Source organism: Pezoporus wallicus, unplaced genomic scaffold, assembly GCF_028554395.1.
Source record: "Pezoporus wallicus isolate ANWC-B61680 ecotype Strahan unplaced genomic scaffold, APGP_CSIRO_Pwel_v1 contig_3812, whole genome shotgun sequence".
Classification (NCBI taxonomy): domain Eukaryota; kingdom Metazoa; phylum Chordata; class Aves; order Psittaciformes; family Psittacidae; genus Pezoporus; species Pezoporus wallicus.
In genome coordinates, this window is record NW_026639618.1 from 2484924 (window position 1) to 2511625 (window position 26702).

At 36.9% G+C, this 26702-nt stretch overlaps 1 protein-coding gene across 1 annotated transcript in view; it reads left to right on the plus strand.

Moving 5' to 3' along the window:
- Positions 1–26702, plus strand: part of EIF3H (eukaryotic translation initiation factor 3 subunit H) — an 85418-nt gene that overhangs the window by 4049 nt on the left and 54667 nt on the right. Inside the window, exon 2 of the mRNA XM_057415272.1 lies at positions 16083–16239. Coding sequence (XP_057271255.1) covers positions 16083–16239 — 157 coding nt within the window. The remainder of the gene's footprint in view (positions 1–16082; positions 16240–26702) is intronic.

The following is a 26702-nucleotide window of genomic DNA, read 5'->3' on the forward strand; positions in this document are numbered from 1 at the left end:
CTCACACCTTCTTAAAGCTGTGTGTCCATTTGGAGTACCATAAGCTTTTTAGCTTGTGTGAATTGCTTTGTAAAGGCATTTTTTAGAAGGTGAGTGAGCTTATTCTTCAAATAGTCTTTTTACTGTGGTCAGATACATACTTGCATGGAGTCCATAGGAAGGAGAGCTTTCTTGAAGAAGTAGGTTTAGTTTCTGAAGTTTAGCAGTATCAGCAGCAGCTTTGGAAATATAAGTGGAAGACCATGGGCATGATTAAAGTTTTCCTTCTGTAGAAGAGAACTAGACTAACAATTCTACTGACTCAGTGTTTTCTCTTATTGAAACGTATCTGATGTGGTGGCCTCAACTGTTTTGTAGTTGTGTTTTAAAAGAAGTACAGATCACCTTATGATCATCTTTTGGTATCTGAGAATGTGTAAACAGTGTTCAGACATATAAAGACTAAAAATTACTTTGGTTTATTATTAGCTCTGGGGTCCCACATACTCTCACCTTTCTGGTGGTAGATCAGGGCAGCTAGTTTCAGGTGTACTGGATGCAGTCACAGTTGATTGCAACTGTATTTAACTGCAGGGACACCACTTGGAGATCAGAAAACTCTGACCAGACATCCAGGAGTCCCTCCTTGTAGATAATTAAATGTTGTCTCTATTCACTTTTTCATTGAAATAGAGGATACATAAGACATGAGTTTTCTAAGCTTTATATGTGGAGGAGAAAGGGTAGCACAGCTCTGATGTGTGTGCGCAAGGAATGCATGTAAGGAAAGAACATAATCTTTCTTCTCCGTTGCTCCTGTGGCGCAGATTGTCCGATCCCTTTTTCCTGCTGAATGGGGAATTAGCAGCAGATACAACAAATACCGTAATTTGTAGTTCTTACTACATGTGCTGGAGAGGCCCTTCTGATTTTCTGTGTAACTAATGGATTAATGCTAAAGATATTTGGACTTTAAGTAAGAGCCACTGTAATTGTAGAAGCAAGTATAATGAGCAATTCTGATCACTTGCATTCTCTTGCGTTTATTTATTATCTATTACAGTTTGGTGTTTGTTTGGTTTCCCCCAAGTTACTATTCTGCTGTTGCAATTTTTATTTGGCCTCTTACATCTGCACTGGATTATAGCCTTTAACTGTGTGACAGCTCTGCTCTGTAGTACCTTTGCATCCTTCATCTCACACAGCAGAGTGAGTAAATGGACAGAGAAACTGGTGCTGAAGTAATTGTGCTGTGTCTGTGAGAGCAGATGGAGTCAGTTAGTTTGTCACTGAAGTGTCTCGCTTCCAGTTTGTTGCATTATTACAGTGGAAGCTGCAGGGTAACCTTGTTTCATGTTTGTAAGCAACTCTTCAGCTTTTGCTTTTGCAATATTAGTGTTCTCTTCAACAAAGCCACCGTATGCATGGTAGTGTTATTTAGGCTCAGTATCACATTGCTTTACTGGAAGTAGCAGGTTGATGGCTGCAGGGTGTTACGATACTGATAGTTCTTCATTTACAGGCTCATTTCCCATTGCTGTGTAGCCTAATCTTGCAAACTTGTGCTCATGGGTAAACTTATTCCTGGGAAACCTGGAAGTTTAGTTTTGTGTAAGGAAGCAGTGTTAAGATTCTCCAGTTTCTAAATTGTCTACAGCTGGTAGTACTGGGAAATGGTGTAGTTCTATTAAGAGATTCTGAATTTCCATCAAAGCTTGGAGACTTTGCTAGACTGTTGTTCGGTGAAACTTCTAACCCTGCTCAATTGATACGAGTGATATCAGGCAAGATATAAAGCTGTGAAAGCAGAGATGAACTGATGCATCACTCGGAGATGTAAGGTCAGGCAGGGTAAGTAACATTTTTAGTAGATGAGCATGAAAGCTTATGTAATACAGAAATTGAACTAATATTAAGAAACAGAGTTACTCCATGTGGTAGACTGTGGGTTGTGTCTGACCACTGGTATGTAGATAATGGATATATGGAAACTTTCTTCTGGGAAAATAACAGCTGTGGGTTGGGAGATGGGGATTTTGTAGCAAGGCAAGTGTGCTGCTTGCTAGGCCAAATAAGTATTTCTTATTAATCAGGTTTGCCTTCAGAGTAGTCACAAGGAAATATGTTGTTAATGGGAAGCTGTTTACGTTCTTTGCAAATCTTCTGCATGAGGATACTCTAGGAAGGAGTGTAAAAGTAAAGGAAAATGATTCTCATCTAATTAAATTCTTAAGCACCGATATATGACTTTTTTGTTTTTCTTTTTAAAATCCTAATCTTTTGAATTTGTGTATACATTCAGAAAATTATAGCCATAAACACTTTTGTTGAGAGTCAAGTTTTCTTATAGCTTATTCTTGTATATTGATACAGCTGGAGCCTTGGCAATACACTAAAGCGTTAATATGTACATTGCTCTTAGTATTTCATTAGTGGGAATGATGTTTCCATTTTTATTAAATCTCTGTATGAATTCTTTTTACACTTATGCAATATTTCTACAGCATTTTGTATGTTTTAGATGTTAGCAAAAGTTATGTAGGCTTCTCAAAACAACTGTAAATTTCCGTTCCTTTATCTTCATAGCTGCTAATGTGGAAAGATGCAATAGTAGTAACAAATTGCCATTCTGTAGTTAATGAATATTGCAAGAGCTTTCAACAGAAGCCTTCATGGATAGCAGTGGGTGAGGGATACCTGAGTCCTTATGCCGTCAGACTCTGACGTGAGGGTTATAGGCCATGGTACTACTGAAGGTGTTTTTCTAATGCCAGGTGATGTTCGAGCTACTTAATTCTATAAATCTTTGAATGTATATATATATACACATATATATATGTGTGTGTGTATACTTCCTAAGGTTTGTATAGAACTTAAACTAAACCCTAAGACATCCTCGTCGATGTGTTGAATATAAACATACATTGGCTAAAACGTATGTCAAGAAGATGGTTAGAAGTTGTAGGCCTTTTCTGCATTTGTGTTTACACCAGTATGGCTATAGTGCAGATATTTCTCTTGTGTCAGAGATGACTGATTTAATCAAAGATTGTTACTTTAAACTTCATTATGTCATCCTTGGTTTGCTGATGGTAAAGTCTGCGTAATTGTATTCTCATCTATGGTATGTGTAAAGTTTATTTATTTTAAACATAGATGAAACCACATTAATTTACCTTTTTTTAAACACTCTAAGGTTACTGGATTGTTTTTAGATAGTTACTCTGCTCATAGTTGTGGTATTTAAGTTGTCTGTGTCTTGTATTCTTTACCAGCCATTTTTGCCCTGAAGGTGTAGGATAGACAGGATTGTATCCCCAGCTGTTAATAGGGAAAGTCTAGTTAGTTTCTTGGGTGAGGAGTTCTTTAGGTTGATAGGTTTGATCATAGTAATTGAAACAAGATACCATGTTTACTGAAAATCAGTTTTTGAGATTCATCTTACAAATGTTTGTTTAAGCACTTTTTAAAATGACAGCTTTTGACAGTCTTGGAAAGGAAGCAATCCATTTCTGTAGTATTGAGTAATTTGTAGTAGCAATGAAGCCTGTATTGAACTGGCTAAAAGTCTTTCACATTTCTTAAATTGTGAAGATTGTGCTTTTCCTAGCTTCTGTTGTGGTTTCTTCCCTCCTTTATTACCCTTTTTGAAGGCTTTGCATGAGTGCCCAGACTGTGTGTTCTGCCTGCTGTTCTCTGTACAGCTTCCTGACATTGCAGACCTGTAGAACGGGGTTTTCCAACATAATGTCCTTCAGTCTCTATTTTGTTTTGTGTGTCCTCCAGAGGAGTTCAGATGGAGTTTTGAGTTTTAATCTCTTTAAGTTTTCCTTGACCTTTTTCCCTAAAAATTTAGATCATATTATGCTGGCACGGGGTTAGTGTGTGAATTGAATACTGGCTTGATGTGGTGTTCATGGATACCTTAAACCATGGAGAAGACAGAAGTGTTTTATGTTACTTAGGTGATATACATATACTTTCTATTAATTTTCAGGTACAGTGAGTTGCATGAATCTGACCGAGGGGAACTTCTGACATATAATCCATGCTTACATTCAGAAGAGGAAGCATTGATATGTACTAGCAAGTTGAAAGGGCAAGAACCTCCTTGCAGTATAACACTTTTCATGCTCAGTGCATATTTCTTTGCCTGAAATGGGTAAAGTACCTACATTGTGGTGGTCTGGGGATTAAAATTCTGGTGTGTTTTGTCAATGAATAGCAGGTATACTTGCTAACAGAGCACAAACTTCAGATAATTTATAAGGGTGCATTGGTGCACTCAGCATCTACTAAGTGTCGTGGTAAGTATACTCTAGTGAGGCATTTAAAACTAGAACATCTGGTATCACTTCATACCGTGAAACTTGTGTGCTGACAAAAGGAGTTAATCTAACTGTGGAGGTGACTTAAATGTGTTGAGCAGCATTATACTTCAAAACTTGAAGGGAAAAAAATTATTTCAAAACAGCCTTTTTTTTTTTGTGCTGTGTGCAAGGAGAAATAATGTGTTGCATTCTGCACTACTGCTATTAACAGTTAAACTTCCTGTTTGTTTGTTTGTGTTATGTGCATATCAAACTATTCTTTTGCCTCGTACTATCTATGTGTAGCTGTTGAAAGCAGTAAGTCATGCTCTTGTGATACCTATTTGGCCATTAATGCCAAGAAAAAAGAGCATTTCCACCAAATACCTGTTGAGTAACGTACTACATTTTAATGATTAAAATACTACATGAGAAACAAAAAAAGATAATAAGTGTTACTTTTGCTATTCAGGTGTTAATTTCGACTCTAGTATCTATAAGTGGGGAAGGTGGCAGTTGCTGGCTTTGTTGCAGAGACAATGCATTATGTCCCCTGCACACTGAAACACTCTTAAATATTCTCCTTTGGTTTTCAGTTTATTGTAACAGAATTAGACCTGTGCAGCTGACATGCAGCATGATGTAGTTTAGGGAGGCATACAAGACACAGCAAGCCATGGACAGAAAACCAGCACATAGAGATGCTGAAAGGCCCTTTGTGGTATGTATAAAATGAGCATCTTTTATGCCTTATTATGTGTTAGGACCTCCACCTTTTAAATCTTACAGACCTTATAAGAGACTTTGTAAGAAGAGGAACAAGACTTGTCCAACAAGCCCTAGTGGATTTTCAGGTTATTGTTGCTATAATATTTTTTATTAATCTGTCCTTGTCAGAGACTGTTTTTGGATATGATTACTTTGTGTGCTATTTTTCTATGTATACACACATGCTCAAAATACATTCTCAGTGATGGTACAGTTTTGAGCGTGCTGTTCTTTCATATTCTTTTTTGATCTTCAGGTAGCGTTAAGATTGCAGAGATACGATGCTTGCTCCAACAGCAGTGCTTAGCAGTTTGATTATGTTAGCACATAGCATAACGGTATAATCTTAAAGGAAAGTAAATATATTGTTAATGTAATAAATTGGAAAATTTCTTGTATAGTTGTATACAAGCTTGTATAATTAAGTATTCTTGTTAGTATTTTGTAAGATAAGTCAATCTAAAATCAAGAGGGCAAAACGAAGACAATATAACTTATTTGACTTTGATAATAGCTTTTGTAACATGCATACACAGGATTCTCTAGGCATAAGAGTGGGAATATTCTTTGGTGGCTTTTATGTTGATACTTATTTCAGATAATCATTTTATTAACTTCTTTTGGCTTAATCTAATTTCCAAGTTAATGGAGAGGCTTATTTACTTACTGGAGTTTGAAGATGCACCTGAATTTTGCTGCATGCATACAATAATAGGCTAATTCTTTTATAAATATTTGATCTTTTACTGGAAAGAGGGTCAGGATTTTGCTTTGAGCATACAAGGCTTGTCAGTCTACCTTTGTTCTGCTTAAACATTGTATCCTGCTTTGCAGCCCATTTGCTTTACATCCTCTCCATTCCATGGAGCCCTGTATCAGTGCAATACGCAATATATGTACTTATTGGTGTTAAGCAAGTGTTATACCCATTTGGCATTTAGGAATTAGTTGGAAGTGTCAGTTCTTGCCAATGTTTGGGGGTTTCTTATGCAAATCTGAGGAAAATAAGCAATCTTGTTGCCAAAATTCCTCATTAACATAGAGCTGAGTTTTCTGCATTTAGGACTCGGTTATTTTTTTAATATTACATTATTTTCAATGCAAAAAAATAAACTTTTAAGGCTTTTTAAACTTCAGATGACATACAGGGTATTTACTGCAGCTACCATGTCACTTGTTGGGAGCAACCTGAAAGTGCATTGTTTTATCTATTGGTGCTCTCAGTGATAAAATTAGAATGGTGGTTTTTAATCTTACTGTTACAGCAGCTATTACTAGAAGTGGAGCTCTTCTGGAAGTGATTTCACATGGCCATGTTCAGATGGTGATACCAAGACAAGTCCTATCTCTGTCTGAAAGATAGGGAAGCTGAAGATTATCACCAGCAATTGACTTTCATTCCCTTTCCTGAATTTTATACTTTAAGCAGGAAAACTGAGATTCAGCCCAGGCTTGGTTCTTTGAATTGCACTGCCTGTTACTAGGAGGATCTGTCCCTTAGCACATAACCGAGCATTTGCCAGAGAGGGTAAGTGCTTGAATGTGGAAAAAATTATTGCACAAAAGCTCATAAATCATGAAAATGACGTGGAAGTCATGTCCAGTAGGGATTTTACTGGTTACTTGGAAGCATCTGTTGAATGCATATGGAAGTCATGATTTTTTAAGACACACCCTTAAGTAGTATATGTGTTCCAGTTCTGCTGTGCCGGGTATGGCCTTTGAAAAGGATCAGTAGTCTCAGATGAGCCCCCACTCCCTCCTCCCCTCATATCTGTGCCCTGTTTTACTAATTTCTGAAGGTCAAATAGATAAGGGTTACTGTCTTGCAGTTTTTCTTCAAAATGGTAAGTTTGGCACAATCTGATTAAAATATAGGCTGTTAAATAAAATTTGCTGCTGCTGCTTTTGGCTGTCATCCTTAAATCTTTTTATAGGAAGCTGCTAGAAGTTGATGCTGAAGAGAAATCCTTTTATGTGCAAATACGCTACCAGCTCAATGAGCTATGTGGATATGTGAACGATGGTGACTCACTAATACATAGAACATACATATCAACTGTGTGTTGGAGTACAGTATAGGGCGGAAAATATTGAAACAGTGCCTGCCTTTACTTCTTCTATGTAATTTCCTTATGTTGTGCTCTACTAAAGGAGTATATTCATCAGCTTGCGTTCTTGAAGTGATGGTTAGGTATTGAATTCATTAAAAATAATAAATATAAATTGTATTTGCAGTTTGCAAAAATTGTCCGAAGTACTGAATGTGTTCAGAAAAGATTTGAGTTCCGTGAGATTTGTGAAATAGGAGAAATAATAAACTAAGTAGTCCTGGGGAAATGCTCCATCCCACTTGTAAGTAGCAGTATTTTGGACGGTAATCTTATTACAGCCCTATTGCTGCTTCCTAACAGTGTGCTAATAGCATCTAATGCCCTGCTGCTTGCATGATTGAAATCCTGGGGCTGCCTTACAGAAATGGTTCTACAAGGAAGTGATTCTGCAGTGCCTGTGGCCCTGTTGGTTTCCATGGCAATGAGCATGAGTCCGTGTACTGTGAAATGCGTTATGAAACTTTGTACTGGGGAGAAATACGTTATTCCAATGTGTGAACAGGGCAATGGAGAATTTAAATACACAAATGTAACTGTTCATTTTTACTGATACTGGGGGAGTATTTGAAGCGTACTAGTGGCTTGAGAACAATCATGGAGATGGCTGTTAACCTGACCTGTTGTGCAGTCCTAAAAAACCCAAACAAATGAAAATGTAGCAGAGCAAAAATCAGGAAGAGATTTTGTTCCATTTGGTAAAACACACCTTAATATTTGATGGTTTTCTGTGTTTTAATAAGCTTTGCTTTTCTCCACTGTTTAATGACTCTTTCCTTTGCACGAACAAGCAGCTCACTTGGACAAGCTTAATAAATGACTTGAACAGATGTTTCATGGTACCTACAAGACATTAGCTGATTGACTCTGTCAGGAACTTATGTTAAGGAAAACCAAAGCCTATGAAAAACCAGCAGGCCTCTAGGCCTCTAACCAAACTCTAGTAATCTACCCTTCTAGTGTTGTGTTTGTACAGATACAGACTTACTGTATCTACTATTTCAGTTCTTCAGGCTGAATTCCACCTTCTGATTTATGTCAGTCGCAGAACCTTTTTTATTATATATATTTTTAGGTAAGATATTTACCAGTTTTAATTCTGGGTATTAACTAATGGCTTATTCCATTTCTGTGTTTATTTTTATATAAAATCAGTGATTTTTATAATTTGGAATAGTTTTGTTTGTGTTTTTTTTCATAGGCTTAATGTTTTTGTTAAATCCCTCCAGCTTGTGAAGTATCCCGGTAATAGAATGAGGAGCTAACCCATGCATGCAGCATCTGGGTGTGCTTCCAGTAAATATGGTGTGGGTGTCAATCACTTGGCAGTGCCTTTAGTGAGCCTAGACTCTCACTGTGTGAACGACCACTGTTACTGGAAGACTGAGACTGTTAGAAGGTGCAGACAGGCTGTAGAGAAATGCCCTGGTCTTGTTAGACTGGGTTTCCCTCTTGTTTGATGGGCAACTGTAGAGCTGCTGAATTACAGTAGTGTGGAGGTGGTTCTTAGAAAGAGAAATAACAAAATAACAAAAGAGTGGATGCTTATGAAGTATTTTATGTGGTCATTTCCTAGTGATTGTTTAAGCTCTGCATTTATTTTACATTGCATGGGTCGCTGAGGTACGCATAGTCTGTGTAACAGTTACAGAAAGTGAAAAATGAACTGAATGTCTTCTTCAGGGTAAGTAAGGTGCAGCTCTTCTGGCCATGCCCCAGAAACTGCACATTACCAGTTAATGTTCAGGAAGGAGTGACAAAATGCTGCTTGGCCTGTCACTGGCTTTGAGTTGTGCTTTGAGTCAACCACTTGCTGAGATAGTCAAAGTGGCAAGGTATATTATAGCCAGCTTAATGCTGTGTATGGATATTACCACTTTCTTTGTCCTGTTGGGGGAGACCCCATCAAAAAAACCAAACCCTCCAAACCCCACAGGAAAACGTTGTTAGATGGCTGTAAGTACTTTATGAAGCACGGGATAATACTGTAAACCACTTAGATCCCTATAATTACAGGGTAATATGTTTCCTAAGCCAAGTAGAAGTGATAGAAAATACTATGAAAATAGTCAGTGACCTGTTATGATTGTTTTAGTTTTCTTCAGCCTAGCTTACATATTGTGGAGCTGCATACTTTTTGAAGTTTACTGATGTTCTCTTTTGTAGTTAAATCTTGGGGTTTACAGACTAAGCAGGTGACATGTTACCAAGCGATGTAGTAAGTCACCCAGGGAACAAAAAGCTTTGGTTGGTTTTCATATGCTTCTTTCTATTCAAAAGTATTTAAATAGTACTGAAGCATGTAATGTCCCCATCCCATTTTCCCCCAATCCCTACAGTTCAGGATGTAGTATCTTCCCTTCAGTTTAACATGGATTGCCAAAGTGATTTGGTAATCACCTTAGACCTGCATGAGACAAAACCAACAAAATCCTATGATTTCCAATTTCTGTGTGAAATTCTATGTAGTATCCCCTGCTTGAGGACCTCAGATCAACATGCCTTGATTACTCATAATAGTTGAATTTGGGCTCAGCTCCAGGAAACTTCCACTCTCGTGTCAGAAAGAGATTTTGATATTTGCATCTGATTGGGTTGGTATGAAATGTCGTGTATCATTCTGGTATGCCTCCTATATAATTATTGTTTTTTAAGCCCAAATTTTCTGTCAAGTTCAGAAATATGATTTTAACATTGGGTGTTTATTAGCTGTTGAGTGACATAAAATGTAAGCTTACTATTCCAAGAATTGTATTTTCAATGTTGGTGTTAGGGCTCTAGCCAGTCAAGATAAAGGTAAAATATTGTGGGCGTTTGAGGTCTTCTGTCCAACTTGCTAGACAGAAGAGTGAGGCCTAAGACTTGCTGTTTCTGAACAGCAAGTTCAGAAATCACGTTCTTCTGGAGTTACCTTGCTTTCAGGTCTATTCAGTCTTGGCCTTTTGGCCTTAGATTTTGAACAGTATGTTCAGATTAAGTATCCTTTTGGTTACTTGTCAGGGAATCAAAATAAGTTGCTTTTTCTTTTTTTTTTTTTTTTTGGCCACCAGTCATACTTAGGATTGAAGGTATCTGTCAAAACAGTTCCTTTAAAATGTTGAAGGTCTTAATGGAAAACACTGGTGTTTTTTTTTTGTTGTTGTTGCATCTTCTTTTTCCTCACAAGATAAAATGGATCTAACAGTTGTAAGAGTTTTTATTCCGAAGTTCAGCATAAGGAAGAAAAGAATAAATGTTTAGACATCAGTCATAACAGGAATGGTCAAAAAATCAGCAATGTTAAATAGGAGAATCTAGAAAATCCTCACGGTTGGGCTGGGATATGCACATAAGTGAATTCAGTGTTTGACTCTAGAGATTGTCATATTTCTCAAGATTAGTACATAATGAAAAACTAAGTTTCACCTCAGATCTTCAATTCAATCATGCCACAACTTTCTGTGGTGGCAGTCTTGTGCTATAAAGCTTCATATCCAGCGCCTAAAAGACTAGGGCATCAACCTGTTGATGTCGTGCTTTTGACACATAATCTGTCAGACAGTGCTTTCTTTCTAGAACATGTTTCTGTGGACTGCTCTGATTAGGTTGGAATTTTTCATGTGTGTCTCTAAACATCTGTCTCCTTAATCATCTGGAGGAGAGTGTTATGTGTATTAGGCACACGTTTTCTTACTCTCAACCACTGCAGTGGTATCTCTAATTTGCTTCAGAGTTCCTTTTCTCCTGGCAGGAAAGTTGAGAGACTTTGTTACCATCTTAACCAAGTGCTGTAGCCAGGAGACAAGGCAGCTGAAGGCAAGTTTTTGCTTGGTCAGCTTCCAGAACATGTCTTTGTAACTGTAGGATAAGCGCTTATCTGTAGTGTGTAAAAACCTCATCTGGAACTATTAAAAAATGTTAACATTGCTGGTGTCTCACTGTATACTGCTCTAGTTTTCTCTTTTTTTCTTTTGAAGTTTCTGTTTAAAACCAAAGCCGTTCAGTGGTTACCTGAGGATTTCAGACCTGTGTAACTAAATTCCATTTTTGTGTAGCTAATAGGTTAAGTTTCAGCATGATACAGGTTGTACATTTGCTTTTGGTGTAGTGCGAGTTGGGGAAGCAGGCAGGGCCACTAACTTAGTATAAAATTTGATGTATAATGTTTACTATGGTTTTGGATATTATTAAAGAGATTAACACTTTTTCCAGAGGTGACACATACACATTTTATGTGTATCCAATAGATGTTTTGATTCTAGGCATCCTTGAGGTTAGCACAATTCAAGCTCAATTGCATGCCTCGTTGTTAGTAGTAGTTAATACCTATGCATTTACAAAACAACATTACCATTTCTCTCTTGAACTTTGTCTGTACTAAGAATTGAAGTAAAGTTGCTTATGCTGTAACACTTTAAAGTTCATGATTTGAGTTTTAAAAATACATATGGAGAAGGCACCATATGCGGTAGGGATGTATTCAGAATGTATCAGACACTATTAGTGATAATAACTTTCAAGACTCTTTTACCAAGATAAATATTGATCAGAGTTTCATTAGTGTTAAATATTGAGAGGATGTGGGTGTTGTGGCACCTTCCACATTTGGTGCCCTTGTTGGGTTTGCGAACGCCTACATAGCAGTGTTACTCTCTCTGTAGATGCTGGTAGTTGGTGCTAGTGGTTGTGCCCACAAAGCTTTCTTGGGTGGGAAAAAATGTTAAGCATTCCTAAATAATTAAATGTTTTATTTAGGACTTTAAATCGGCTTGTTACATCATGTATCCAGTGGGCTAACAGAAGCTCTCTTTTGTCTGATATCCCATCTGTAAGACACAGTACAGGTACTGGAAACCTGGTTTCAATGTGGCAGCTCTCAGCTCTCTGGAACACAATCATAAATGAAGCTTCAGTGCTTTGGTTTGCTATTGTCTCTCTTCGGAGAGATACAGAAACAGGCATCTTGGCATGTTCACGTCCCTGCAGCAGAATCTTCCCAAGACTCCCCAAGGCTTACAATACTTCAGCTGGTGGTTCATGTTACAGGTATTTCTGTAATGAAATACAAAAACAAAATGATGTCGGGATGTAGCCAAGGTTAGAATTTGGCACTACACTCCTGCAGCTAAAATATGTATCTTTAAAGTTTTTAATAGTTTCAGAATGGTTCTTTTTTGTAGTATGACTTAATTCTTAATGTCTGAGCAGTGCTTTGAAGTTCTTAAGATTAGAAGCACTTCTGAATTAATGACCATTAAAATCTGACAAGTGGCTACTTTGGTATTCTGAACACTAAATTTACAAGGCTGTAAGACTCTTGAGTTTTATTTAGGAATTATTTGTATATCCTTTAGAGTCTTAGTGTACCTGAATATTTCTTACATACTAATTGTATTTACTAGATCCAAGCTGCATGCAATTATTGTCTTGCGTGTTCAGAGGATCAGAATTTAGAAGTCAAATTACTTGATACATTTTTCTACTTGAGTACGTAGCCTTTCTTGGTTGGACAGCAGCATTACTTAAGAAGAATAGTTGGAATGTGGTTTGGTTACTCTTAATTTCATATAGCAGTGGTACAGCAGTGAAGGATGAAGGATGGGTTAGATGGTGTTTATTTAGATTTCCTTGGGATTTTTCTTTTCCTGTGTCATTTTGAAAAATTGTTTTGTATTTCTCTGTGTTGTTACTTGCATTATTTATAGTAAACTTTCTTACCTTTATTTTCAGAACAGCAAAAGTATTCTGATGTTGTTCTGATGCTTCATAAACATAATGTCTTTTTGAGGAAATGTCTAAATACAAGCTAGTGTTCATTTTTTGGCTGTGTGTGTGGTTTATTCAGTATGAAGTATCGATTTGTGTAGTCAAATGCCATGGTGTTGTCATGTTGTTGTATAGTGACCAGCCCTTCTTGCTGTATCTAGACTAGCAAATAAATGGAAATGACGTTTTTAATGTTTGAAACTGGTTATCTCCAGAGAAATAGTTCTACTTCACAGCTGAAGGTCTCCTTTTTAGTACTGAAACGCAAGCTCCAGTGCACATTTCCCTCGTAGTCATATGGTAGTTTTTTGATAACAGGTTTTTCAATCCATGTTTAAGAGCCTGCTATACTTGCGTGTTATATGTGCTAAATAGAACAAAGAACAAGCAGCCTTCCAGTATCTGATGGGGGCCTATAGGGATGCTGGGGAGGGACTCTTCATTAGAGACTGTAGTGATAGGACAAGGGGTAACGGGTTAAAACTTAAACAGGGGAAGTTTAGATTGGATATAAGGAAGAAATTCTTTCCTGTTAGGGTGGTGAGGCACTGGAATGGGTTGTCCAGGGAGGTTGTGAATGCTCCGTCCCTGGCAGTGTTCAAGACCAGGTTGGACGAGGCCTTGGGTGATACGATTTAGCGTAAGGTGTCCCTGCCCACGGCAGGGGGATTGGAACTAGATGATCTTAAGGTCCTTTCCAACCCTAACGATTCTATGATTCTGTGATTCTATGAAAATGTAAAACAAGAATGGTGTTTCAGTGGATGCATTTCTCAGACTTGTTAATTTATCTTTTTATAAATTATTTTGGTGGCTAATGCATTTTTCAGTTCAGTCATAAACCTCAACTTCAGCAGCTTGCTAATGGGTGTGAAATAGAGAGTTCCTGACCTTCTCTGCTACCTTTCTCAGACTCCGTTAGAAACAAAGCTTGCAGGTAGGCCCAAATACGGGTCTGTACCTCCCTGAATAACAACTGTGGTGGTCTTCAGGCTGGAGATTGAAAACTGCAGACTTGTGTAATAACTTCTTTGTACATTGGGGTATTTGATTAGCATTTAAGAGTTTTGAAGTCCTGGTTTTATCTCCCTGAAAAATCACTAATACTTTATGACGGCCGATGCTCATTTCATTTGCATCTGCCTTCTGTGAGCAGTTATCATCAGAAATGCTTCAATAAAATTGATGCCATGTCACGAATCTCCTAGAGTGGAATTAGAGGCAAACAGGATTCACGGTAACAAGGACAGTCAGTGTGCATGGAAAACTCAAGAGCAGATGAGGAGAAAAATACAGGAGAAGGTAAGGCTTACACAAATGTAAAGAGGTGAGAATAGTTATATAGTAGGCTGAGAGTATGCTGTGCTGTAATCTTTACAGTTATGGATTCCTTAACTGTGCAAGACAGAGCCCATGGCAAATATATGATAAACCTTAATTTTATACTAAATTCAGGTTGAATATTATTTATGTTCTGGCTATATGGTGGAAGACATCCCTCTTCTACATCCAGGTGATCTCAAACTGGTGTTTGCTCTATAGTCTTCAGCACTGTTAAATTTTACTTCACTGTCTGATCTTAATTTCCTTACTATATTCCCATGAAATGAGATTTATATCACCAAAGTGTATCTTAGTCTCTCTGCTCTGTAAATTTGCTTTAATAAATTGGATAAAAAAGTACAGCTTCAAGAGTCTTGAGGGACAGATGTGAATGTGTATTGGGGTGAAATGGCGTTACCCATCCGAGATTGAGGAGCCCTCAATGCAATTGTATTTAGATGCAAGGGAAAGCTTAAGTGAGTGATGCTGTGAATAAACAAGAAATCAAGTGGGTTTTAGTTCTGTTTGATACTTACATCCAGCTTTGTTGGGGAAAGGTATTTCTTTTCCATTCTCTGACACTTGTCATCTTCCAGCAGGTGGAAGGTCTTGGTTTTCCCATTTTAGCCCAAGAAGACAATGTATTTGTAAAGAATTTATTTTCTAGTCACCTTTTCTTCCTTTTAACCTACATAGTGGTGCTTTAATTCACTGACGGTGTTTTTAAAATTGTGACATAAAGTTCTGTGAAACAACCAATGGGAAAGCTAAGGCCAAATATGTGTTCCTGATGTGTGAATATGAACTTAATGTTATTTTCCTGCCTCTCTCCCCTGTAGAATGTTTAATAAATGCGAGCGTTTGTACAAAATCTGTTCTCAGGGTGGTTGAGCTGTAATCTATTAGGCTAGTCTGTTTGCCAATAGACATTAAAGTAGTATTGCTTTAATGACAATGTAGTCATCAGATGATTTCTGATGCTTGCTGGCTGGCTGAAGTATTAGTGAAATAAAACCTTCTTAAGCTGGACAAGGTGTAAGTTCTTTCAAGTCTGTGTTTGTGGTTAGTGTCTTAGCTTGTTCTGGTTCTTATTGTTAAGCATAAAATGTTATTTAAGTATAAAGTGTTTCTAGCAAATGACTGACTATTTTTAAGGGGTTTTGTTCATACTATTCCAGTTTACAGTATCACCTCATTAGAATTATTCATTGTAGAGTCCAGATTTAGGGAATGAAGTTAGAATTACTTTATTAAAAATATAATGAGTAATTTGTGCTTCTTTTACCATTATTCTGAAGTATCCTATGACACAGTTTACAAAATATAAACTGTCACCTGAAGTAAAACTGCAATGAGATGTAATTTTCAAGGTTGATGCAACTGAAACTTGGTGTATTTTGTACCCTTTAAAAACTTCCTACCAGTTTCAACGTAGTTACTTTTAAAGTGTTTTGTTAGTTTCTTGTGCAGTGTTTCCCTCAGGAGGGAGCTTACTGCCCCTGCAAAATAGCTTTTAACAGTTACAGCAACAAGGTAAAGTAAAAGAGATCAATATCTTATTTTACAAGGGTGTTTCAGCAAATTGGTTTGGAACTGTTTTGACCTGTTTTGATGTTTTGGAACATTTTGACCATTCATGTAGTTGTCTCTTTTTTAATTCTCCTGTAATATTAGAATTGCTACATGTTCTTCAACTTGCATTAAAATTGGTGGTGTTTAAGCCAGTAGCTGTCTTGGTTTGCAGCTGTAATTTATGCAGCACTTAAACAAATTCCAAATTCCGGATACGTAGTTTGAGGACAAAAAAAACCATTGCATGTTATGATTTACTTGTTTTGTGTTCTAGGTTGTGTTAAAGATCATTAAACATTACCAAGAAGAAGGCCAGGGGAATGAAGTAGTCCAAGGAGTACTGCTGGGTCTTGTGGTGGATGACAGACTTGAAATCACAAATTGCTTCCCTTTCCCTCAGCATACAGAAGATGATGCAGACTTTGATGAAGGTAATGGCTACAGTGTTGAAAAACTTTAAAAGAATATAAAATCCATATGTGCAAAAAATGATTTATTTTTTTCCACAGTGGCTAAGAACCTTGTATATGATCAGAGAGTGTTTTTGTTTGACTTGAGGCACCAGTGGGTTGCTTGCTATGCCATACTGAGTATCCAGCTGAAAGCTTGTCTGTATAAGGAAAGTTGTACAGATAAATACTGTATTATGTGGACACACTTAACTTTGGATTAAGACTGTCCACGCAGGAAGTTGCATTAGTCTCCAGTCTGTAATTCATACAGACTTTAAAGCTTTTTATGAAAATGGCTTTGTGTGTATGTGTCTGTATGCATACATACACCTATGTACATTGTCAGGTATATAGATTGCCTCTCTGTGGATTTATTTGTGTTAAGTACTCATTGAAAGCCTGGAGAGCAGAGCTTTGTCAATTTAATAGGCTCTGGTTAACTTGAGATCTGGGTGATCTTTTCTCCGAGGAAGCTAGAAGTAGCATCAGTGGTTTCTGTCTTGGTGTTTCCTTGCTGATCCTAGTGATATTTTGTTAGTGCCATTAAGTCAATATAATTGGCTTGAAACAGAATGATATAAAATTTATAAAGAAAGACTTTCAGTTCTAATCTTTGTAATGTAGATGTGTGTTAATGATGCTAGTAGAAGTGCTTCTTTGTTAGGGCTTGAAGAGAGTTTAACTTCAAGAGTAACTAAAGAGACAATATAGTCAAAATAGTTGTGGTTGGAAGCTTGGTTCTATCTAATTTTGGTAATTCAGTTTGAGCAAGATTACTTAATCTTTAAATATAAACTGCCTTTTCTTGCTTATAATGAGATTAGATATTGTTCAGTTAATATCTTATTACAAAAGAATCTTCGGCCCTGCCTTTTAAAAGAGAGATTATTTTAATTCTTTGCAACTCGGTAAGGTTTCTGAGCTGTTTATTTCTTCTGTTGTGGGATTATACAATTTGCTATATGGAAAAAAAAAGGCAAAACACAAGGGAATCTGAATTGTCTTAACGTTAATATGGTGCTTGAGTCAGAGCTATATTTTATTAAAGCCTAAAATATGTCTTAAAGATTCATTCTTTTCTGGAGCTCTTCAAAGGGTTGGAATAATGTGAATTTTTAATTATAGCCCATGCTTCAGTTCTTCCTGTAAAAAATGGCTGAATTATTTCCATGTAGCTGATAAGCAAGCAGGGAGTGAAATAAGTTTTAGTTTCAGAGGTGGATTCATCTCACCGTATGGGAATTACCATGCTGAAGCTGTAAGTCTGTGATCTGGTATGCAGGGTTCAGCTGTTCCTGCTTGGGAAGAAACTTTATTCTGGGAAAGAGGCCTTTGTTACTGCTCTTTGTTTTTCCCTTTTTAGCAAGTAGGCGATAATCTTATTGTTAATAATGTGCAAAAGACAATGCTTGTGGAGATTCTCTCACCTGGATGGTATGCTAGAGGCATGCATCAGTGTCACTATGCTAGTTTCACTTCTGCTCTGGCTAGGGTTTGCTCTTCTTTCTGTGCCTTCATCTTCCCCAGAGGTGTTCTTTCTGTATTTTTCTCAGTGAAATACAGTTAAACAGGCTGAACCATTCGGAAAATACACCAAATCTTCATTCTGCTTTTTCTTTACTTAGGGCCTATTCAGCCCTTTGACCAATGTAATAGAGGCTAGGGAAGATGAAAACTCAAATAAAATGGCTCTTGAGGTTGCCAGCTTGAGCATTAGATACCTTTTTAGGCTGTATATGGAGTTGTTTTCTGTCTTGCCAATGTGAAAAACAATGTTTTATAAATGCTTCTTGTTTGTTTTCCCTGGAGCCATGTTTCCCTGTGCAAGCATCCTGCCAGATTTTCAAAAGCTTCTTTTTTTCTTCTAGATACAGGTATTCCAGTTGAGAAATCTTTTGTTACATGCCAGAACTTTCAAATTCAGGATGTTAAAAACCAAACCAAGCAAGGCATCTCCCTCCCTGCAAGACTTATATGTTATATCAGTATCGTAACTGGCTTTATAGATTTGCACAAATTCAGACCTAGAGATGTGGAAAGAAAGTATAAGGGTGTGACACTTCAGTGCCTCTGTCACCCAGAATGTTGCTTAATGTTGTTGTCATTGGTCAGAAGAACATTGTATTGGCATTTCTTCCTTAGTGTATTCCCCCTCTGCCTTGTCAAAAATTCTGGAATACGAACGATCCTGTTGAGATTCCAAGTTTTTGGGCCTGCAGAAAGCATTTTGCAGCAGGCTTTGGGCATACCTGATATTATGTTAATGCAGGGACTGTTGCATTGGCTGAGGGGCCACACTACACCAGCTGCCCTTCTCCTGAAGGGAGGAAACGGCGAGCGACTGTGGTATGGTTGTCTATTGGCAAACTCCTAATCTGCTGCACTGAGAACTGGATGGATAGACCCCAAAAAAGCATTTCTTCCATATCATTTTGCAAGAACTCTAGGAACAGGTCACCCAAAAATATTTGTTTGCCTTGTGGTCTCGAGGTGATCATTGTTAAGAGAATTGAGCTTACGTTCTGGAGAGTGTTATTTGAGCAAGCAAACTGTTGAATAATTGGCAAGATGCATTTAAGCTAATGCTTTCCTTTTTCAAACTGAGCAAATCTAATATAAACCACATTTTTGAGAGTGCTGAGAAAATATCCTTAATTTGAACTTGAACTAGGTATGCATGACATTTAAGAATCAGTTTGATAAACATGCATTTCTAACTTGTTAGCAGCAAACATTTCTTCTGATATGCTTAGGTATGCTTCTGTTAGGATCCCATTTTGTCTCACTGCTAATGCCTGAGGTAATATTAATTTTGACTACTTGCTGGAACAGAATTGCTTCAAAAATTACATTTTTGATTGCCCCCCCCCCCCAAAAAAAAATACCCAGACTTGTTCTTTTAACTCAGGAACATTTTTTAGTGTACTTTGAATTGGACTATATCTAGATACTGCAAAAAACATGAAATATTTTTTTTAGCTTCAAGTAATTCTCATTACAAATCTGGGAGGATTGTCTACCATTTATGTGAATCCACAGGTGTTTTTCATCTTACAAAGTTTCTCCTGCAGTGTTGTCTTCTTATGATCCTTTTTACAAAGTGTCATTGTTTGGTAAGCTTTTGCTGTCAGGGAAGTCTTAAAACACTTTGGCCTGTTGCAGCATGAGATTTTTGGAGAGGGTGAGAAGGTTCAACCCAGCTTTCTGTGTTAGAAATCTGTAGGTGAAATTTGGTTGATGATGTGTGAGCTAATGGAGGAAAATCACAGAACAGGGGTATGTTGTTGAGTCTTCAGTAAAAGATGCTTCAGCACAAATGTTTTGGGTCTTCACTCTGGGCTTTTGTCAGGCATGTGTTTTTCAGATAACTGTGTTTCCTTATTACTAGTGCACTTAAATCTTCATAGGTATCAAATTTATTTCTCAAAACACAGGTATTTAATTTTAAGGACATACTTTGTTATCTACAGATACAGTCCCTATTCCCACGCACCTCCCTCCCATCCTCCAGCTGATGGATTCAGCTCTTGTTTACGGAAAGTTGAGTTTCTGCTGTAAGGATTTTTGGCTTAGGCATTTCTGTGAAATGATGCAGTACCCCAGTTCTGGTGGTAGTTTTCTGAGAATTGCTTTCACTTCAGGATTCTTGTAAGCTTTTTCTGAGCATAGTTTTGCTTTCTTTCAGTTGAGGTTTACATAAAAGGTGTAATGCATGAGGTCTCTTTTCTGTCTAAGAAATAAAATGTATTATTCTTGACTGTAAATTTTGTATCTAAGTGACAGGTGAAGTTCAATCCTTTGCATTTTGTTGTTTCTATCTTCAGTGCTGTTCACTGAGTAGCTCTTCTCCCTACTTAATGGAAATTTATATTCCTTTCATGGAAAGCAACTGTTAAAAATGGAATATACATCTTGTAATTCATTATAGATCTTGAGACATTATTTTGATAAAGTATTTCAAAACAGATTTTATATCAAGCTAATATGTTTTAGAACCTTACTTAGAAAGCTGAGATAATAAATTAAGTGCTGCGGTAATTATGCCAATAGAAACTTTGAGATGGCTGTGTAATTATACATCAGAATAAGTTCTAGAAGGTTGTAACTTTTTCTTCTTTTATAACTATGCAGAGTTTTCATTATATTCACTCTGAAATGCTACGGATGAAAAGATGAGTCCACTTTCTACATACCTCCCCCAGCCCCCAACATGATTTTTACCTTCTTACCTGAGAAGGTTAATTTTTCAGTTTTCAGGTTAGAAGTATCTAGATGATTAAAGACTCCAGTATCTGCATTTTTCTGTGCTGTAGGCTGTGTTTAGTTGTATCGTCAGTCTAGCATCTAGAAGTAACATAATGCAACATTTCCACAAAACCACCATTTTCTTTACCCTCAAATGCAGTTGCATATGGAAAAACATGTCATAGCTCTTATATAGTACTTTTACATGGGTTTCATTGGCAAGGGGTAGTAACAGCTATGTTATACTGCTGAGCCTTGCCTCCGGTGTTGTCAGTACAGTGACTTGCGATATATGGCCCTTGCAAAAGCAGAAGGCTTCAGGTAGCTAAAAGGAACATGCTTAGAAAAGTTAATTTAAGGTAGAGCAATGAACTGAATGTGTCCTTTTGATCTGCTGCTTGTTGCAGTGAGAACTCAGCAGGTGTTGGCTGTGTTGAAGCCTCTTCTGTTTTATTGGAGGCCTTGTTCTTGGATATGTTTCTTGAAGCTGGTGGTTTGCACCGGTTTGGCATTATAGGGACTTAGGACCTCAGTCACATGAGTTCTTATGTTCCCAGCATACTGTGTCTCAGTGCAGAGGTGTTGTGGTGTTTACAGGACTGTTTTGGCTTTTAAAAACATCTTCAGAAAACAGACTTCAGTCTTGTAGACCCACATTTTTGCTTTAATAGTTAATAGTGTAGCTCCACAAACAGCCTTGTGAGTACAACCAGAGAGGTAGTTTGAAACCCCTGTATGGTCAAACCAGGATCTCTGAGACAATGCGCAGGCTGATTTCTTTTGCTAGCGTTGCTGTAGAAGTGCTGATGTCATTAGATCACAGCCCCCTATTTCTGTTGATTCATGTCCTTTCTGTAAAGGCTTCTATCAAGGCTAAATTCTGCCAGTTTTTCTTGGGAAAACAACTTTCAGTTATTCCCATTTTAAATCTGCTAGTGTAACTCAAAGCTTTATCATTGTAGGCAGGTCTTTTATTTCTCTCATACTGTTTCAGGACAGAACTTGAGCATGCTGTAACGGTTCTGAATAGGCAGATGCAATTTCAGCTGACAAATTCCTTGCTGTTTTCTTTTGTTCAGGTTTATTCTCTTTAGGTATCACAGTTGGCTAAAATAGAGGTGGTCATGTGTATTGCCTACTATTGTAGGAAAATGGAATGTTTATGATTTGCAGAAATCCAGTTATATGAAATCAAAGTTTTATTTCACTAGGACTGGAACAGATGATCCAAAAGCACCTAAATCACAGCCTTGGTTCTGGCTTGAGTTATAGTCCGTTTATCAGAATTCTTCACCTGTATTTTTCCTACGTTCCTGTAATAACTTAGGAAAAAAACATACTACATAAATGTTGACTTACCAGTTGCAAAGTGCTGGCAAAAGCCCATCAGGTTTGTGTGTGCATTTATGTGTTTCACTTTGTGCTATATGTAAAAAGGACATTGAATTCCAAGTTGCCTTTTTTTTTTAATTTATCATTTGTGTGTAAGGAATTAATGAAGTAGTCTGTAGACTTGGTGAGGATTAATTTGTGTGAGGAATTCAGGTGGTTGTGGCAGAAGGTGGGTGGTCATTTGTTAGACACGGAATTGTCTCATCTAGTCTTCCATGTTTTGGGTTTGTTTTTTTTTAATGTGAGCGGCCAGAACTGGTACTGGAAAATACTGATTGGCAGAGAGTTTGCTTATGTGTGCTTAATTGTCGTGTTATAAAATGTATCATATAACCAAGGTTCTTTAATAAAGCTACTAATCACACCTTTGTGCTTTACCTGTCACTAGTGCGAGTTCTTGATTTGTTTCCTAAAGGGAAGCTAATATCGACACTGTTTGCATAATTGTAATGGTTCAGTGGAGTAGCAGGCATGCAGCATGGTCATGTTTTGTTAAGTTTTCATATTGTGCTGACTTATCTCTACTGGGTTTGTCTTTATTGGGCAAAGAAGAATAAATTCAGATAAAAGGCTAATTTTCAGGGCACAATCTAAAGTGCCCTGTATGTACAGATACTTGGACATGTCTGTGTCACAAACAGCAGTATACTCCAAAGTATGCTTTTTGTGATAAAGCTCTAGGAAAAAGTGTTTTTAATTATCTTGAATATGACAGAGAAAGGTGAAGAGTACGTGTGTGCATCCTCATCTCCATTTTAAAGCTCTTAACTCAGCCTGTGGACTGGTAGCAGGCAGTCTGGAAGGAGCCCCCGTTAGAGGGCACTCGTACCCAGCATACCAGCTCCGGCTGGCTGCTGTTGAGCCAGGGGACCTGGGGCTTGCAGGCAGGAGAGGGATAAAAATTATTTTCATCTGATAAGGTTCATATAATCTTTTATACAAGTGAATTCCGAAAATGTTACAAAGTGCATTGAATTAAATACAGCTCTACTGACTCAGTAGTTTTTTGTTTCTTAAATCAGCCTAAATGTGCTGCATGTTCTAAGGAACCATATAGATAGCTAGAATTGGACTCAAACTTTTGTGTATGTACCTAAAAGCAGAACAGGAGCTTTCTTGTTTTGCAAGTTCTGTCTTTCGTGTCCCAGTTCTACCACCTGTAACTAAGGAAGAGGAGATAGCACTTGTGGTGGAACTTCTTGAGGTTATTTAAGAGGGGTTATACTACTGAACTGTGCAGACTTTCCGAAGATGTATATAAACTATTCCTTTTCTGACAGTATTGCACGAAATGCCTGAAATGCTGTGTTTATTGCATTTCTGGATTTTCAAGTTAATTTTTTACTATAGAGGCAACGCTTTAAAATGATGGGTAAATCCCATCATTCAACATCTAATTTTGAATAAGAAAAAGAGAAATAATTTTGCTCTTTAAAGCACCAGGCATATTGATGTTTTATTTAAATTCAATTCCATTAAAATTTTGTTGAAAAGGGGTTTGTGTTATTGGCTTTTAAGTGCAAAACTTTACTATGTGGTGTTTTTTATTTTTTTTTAAAGGAAAATATATTTTTATATTTAAAGGAAAATGGCATTTTTACTTGAGTAATTTTAAACATAAAAATCTTATGGTTGCCTTGATTCTGATAAATCCAGGCATAGTTTGTTTGATTATTATATTTTTTTAATAATCCACAATTGCAATGGATATTATTGCCGTATCTAATAACTTCCATGCTGAAGTTTACTGAAAATTATGCTTAAGAATACTTGTTTAGTAATTCTAAAAATGAAGTTAGACGAGCATCTATTTTCAGTGGTAGGTAGTTTGCTGTATGTAACTGTCTTCTATCGGCATTGGAATGAGCTGGAACATTGTATCCAGCTCAGTTTTGCATTTAACTGTTTCACTATTTGCAAGTTTTGCCGTTGAAGCTGGGAGATTTTCACTTCAGAGTTCGTGTTCTACCTTAGTTGTATTCTTTATTTATAATCATGATATACGATCATTTAGTTTGCTACATGAGTATTTCATATAGTTTTGTAACACTTGCAGGAACTCATTAATTTTTATGTAATCAGCAATATGAAAGCCCAATTTATTTTACCTGCAATTTGGGTAAAATATTACAAATGAGCTATTCTGAATTTGTTTTTTTTTTTTTTGCTAATATAATGAGTTCAACTTTGACTGAAGACAAAAGTGTATAGAGAGGAAAACCAATTAAATAATAAAGTATGTTCAGATGTTTAATATTTGTTCTTTGATTTCATGCATCAGTCTGAATTTTATGCCTATATTACAGTTTGTGATTTGAAAACCTTAAGCCTTATGCTTACTGTTTCTTAGGGGAGAGAAAATGTTCAGGTCATGTACCCCAAGTAGTCAAAAGTTTTAAAAATAATTGTTAATGAGTTACAAAAAATCTGAAGGTTATTTGTTTTTTACAGATTCATTTAATGTTTAATTTGCTCCATTTCGGGAATATGCAAGAACCCTGACATATGAAAATATTTTGTATTCCCCCACACTTTAAATCACACAGATGCAAATGACCGTGTGTTTTTATTTTATCATCAACTTGTGGAAATATCATGGTAAACACTGTCTAATGTGCTAGTTCCTGTTAAAAGCAGAGACTCCCAAGTAATTCTTTTAGCTGTTCTACTACAGATTAGTTTATGAGACGGTATTGCTGTGAGCATATGGCAAAGATGAAACCTGCTGGCTTCCTCCCTCCCCTCCCCAGATGTAATGTGTCTTTAACTTAGCATTTCAGTTTTACTGTACTGCAGTTCAGGAAAGAAGTCAGGGTATAACTGTTTGTATATTAAGGAAACAAAGTTTTTTCAGGCAATTACTATTACATTTAATAGATATCATGGTAGATCCTGTATCCATCTTACCCAACCGAGATAGGTGTTGCCTTGGGTGCCTAAAAGTTAGAAAAGTAGTAGCTTTACACTGCTTTGGAGGAAATAAACCTTCATCAAGAAGGAAGCTCAGACCACGTAAAGATGGTTCTGTCAGCTCTGCTAAGTTTTCATCTCTGGTTATGGTTCTTCAGTGTCAGACAACATGCTACAAGAGTAGACATTTCCATTGGGCTGCCTGGGTCGCTCTCACAGTGCTTTTTGCATGTCTTGTTTTGACCTGTTTTCTTAAGAGACTGATTGCTTGTGGTTCCTCTGTTCCCCCAAAGCTTTAGCCAGTTATTTTGCCTCTGCACTTGTTTGCTCTTTTGGTAAGACTTCTCCCAGTGTGACTGGATCAAGAGGAAGAGAATCTTCTTTAAACACCTTCTTACTACCTCTTTTCATTCCCTGTCTTTTGCTTTTTGCTAATGCAAGTATGTAGCCATTTCCTTCCCTGAAGGATGCTGCAATAAACTTGAGGGAGCTGTAGAAAAGCATGGCAAAATGAGGAAATCCTACATGCTGGTATTTTTTTCTGAGAGCCAAAATGAAGGAAATGCCTATAGTCCTATTGAACAAGTCAAATCCATACATCTGGGTGAAAACTTATATAAACTGGTTGAAATAAGTAATAGTAGTAAACGTAGAAAAATATTTTTGGTTCTTGTTTCTTGCTCCATAATGTTATGTTCTCCACTGCATAATCTGGAAAAATTATGGACCAGTGTTCTCTTCTGGAAGAAAATGCTACATACTAGAGGTATAGAACACAATAAACCTAAGCAACTTTTGCGTTTATAGCATTTATTTTCTTGATTGAAAGACAGATATGTTATTGGTCCAAGGTTCTGTACTGAATATTGAATTGAATACTTAAGAAACAGACTTGAAATCCATTTTGCTAACAGGAAACCAGCTGCAGCACTGCAGTAGAAGGGATAAGAAATTGATTCTCAAAGATTACTAAGCAGAAGGGATTTTGTAGAGAAATACTAGTCTTTGATAGAGAAGAGAAAAATCCTTAGTGAATTTTAAGTTGATGTCTATATTTTAGCATTACTTACGATTAATATATGTTAACTCCAGTGTTGTCATAAAAATATATGGAGAAACTGCAAAAGCTCAAGCTGAGCAGATCATGCATTTTGCTGTAGTCTGATAAGCAAGTGTATTGAATCTTAACAGAGGCAAAATGGAAATAACTTCTTTAAAGCTCTACTGAAGATGAGCAGGGTGTATGTAGCTGCACATGCCATAGTGCATAGTAGCTTAAATTTAAGAAACTCCTTATTGACTGTACCTACATATGTATTTATTGCAGATAAGATTGTTCTCACCCATCTAACTTAAAGACATTTACTATATTTTGGTTTGTGGTGTGTTGGTTGAAAAGTTGCTGTAGTTTGCAGCACTTTTGTTTTACTGTTTGCTGAATACACAGTTATTGGATTACATGCTTCAGTTCAGTGTAAATTCATGCAGTAGGAAAATACACATTAAAATAGATTATTTACTTTTCAGTAGAATACTTGTGTGTTTTTGTAGGTTTAGTATGATAAATCCTTGACGCACGTATTTGTAGCCAACATGAAGATGCAGCGTCGGGGAGTCAGTAATAGAAAAGGGAAGATTTAAAACTTGTTTAGAAAACAAGATAGGCATGTTCTGTGTGTGATATATTTAGGTCAGAAGGGACATCTGCTAAGGATAATTTTTTAACACTTGCTAACAATCCTAATATAACATGGTCTATTCATCAGTCATATTGTTCCTGAATTGGCTAGTGTGGATTTTAGTGATTCCCGATGTGCATTCAGACTCTCTTAATTGCTCATTTCTTGCTGTTCTATCTTATTGTTTTGTAAGACAATGCATAAGCGGGCACAGAG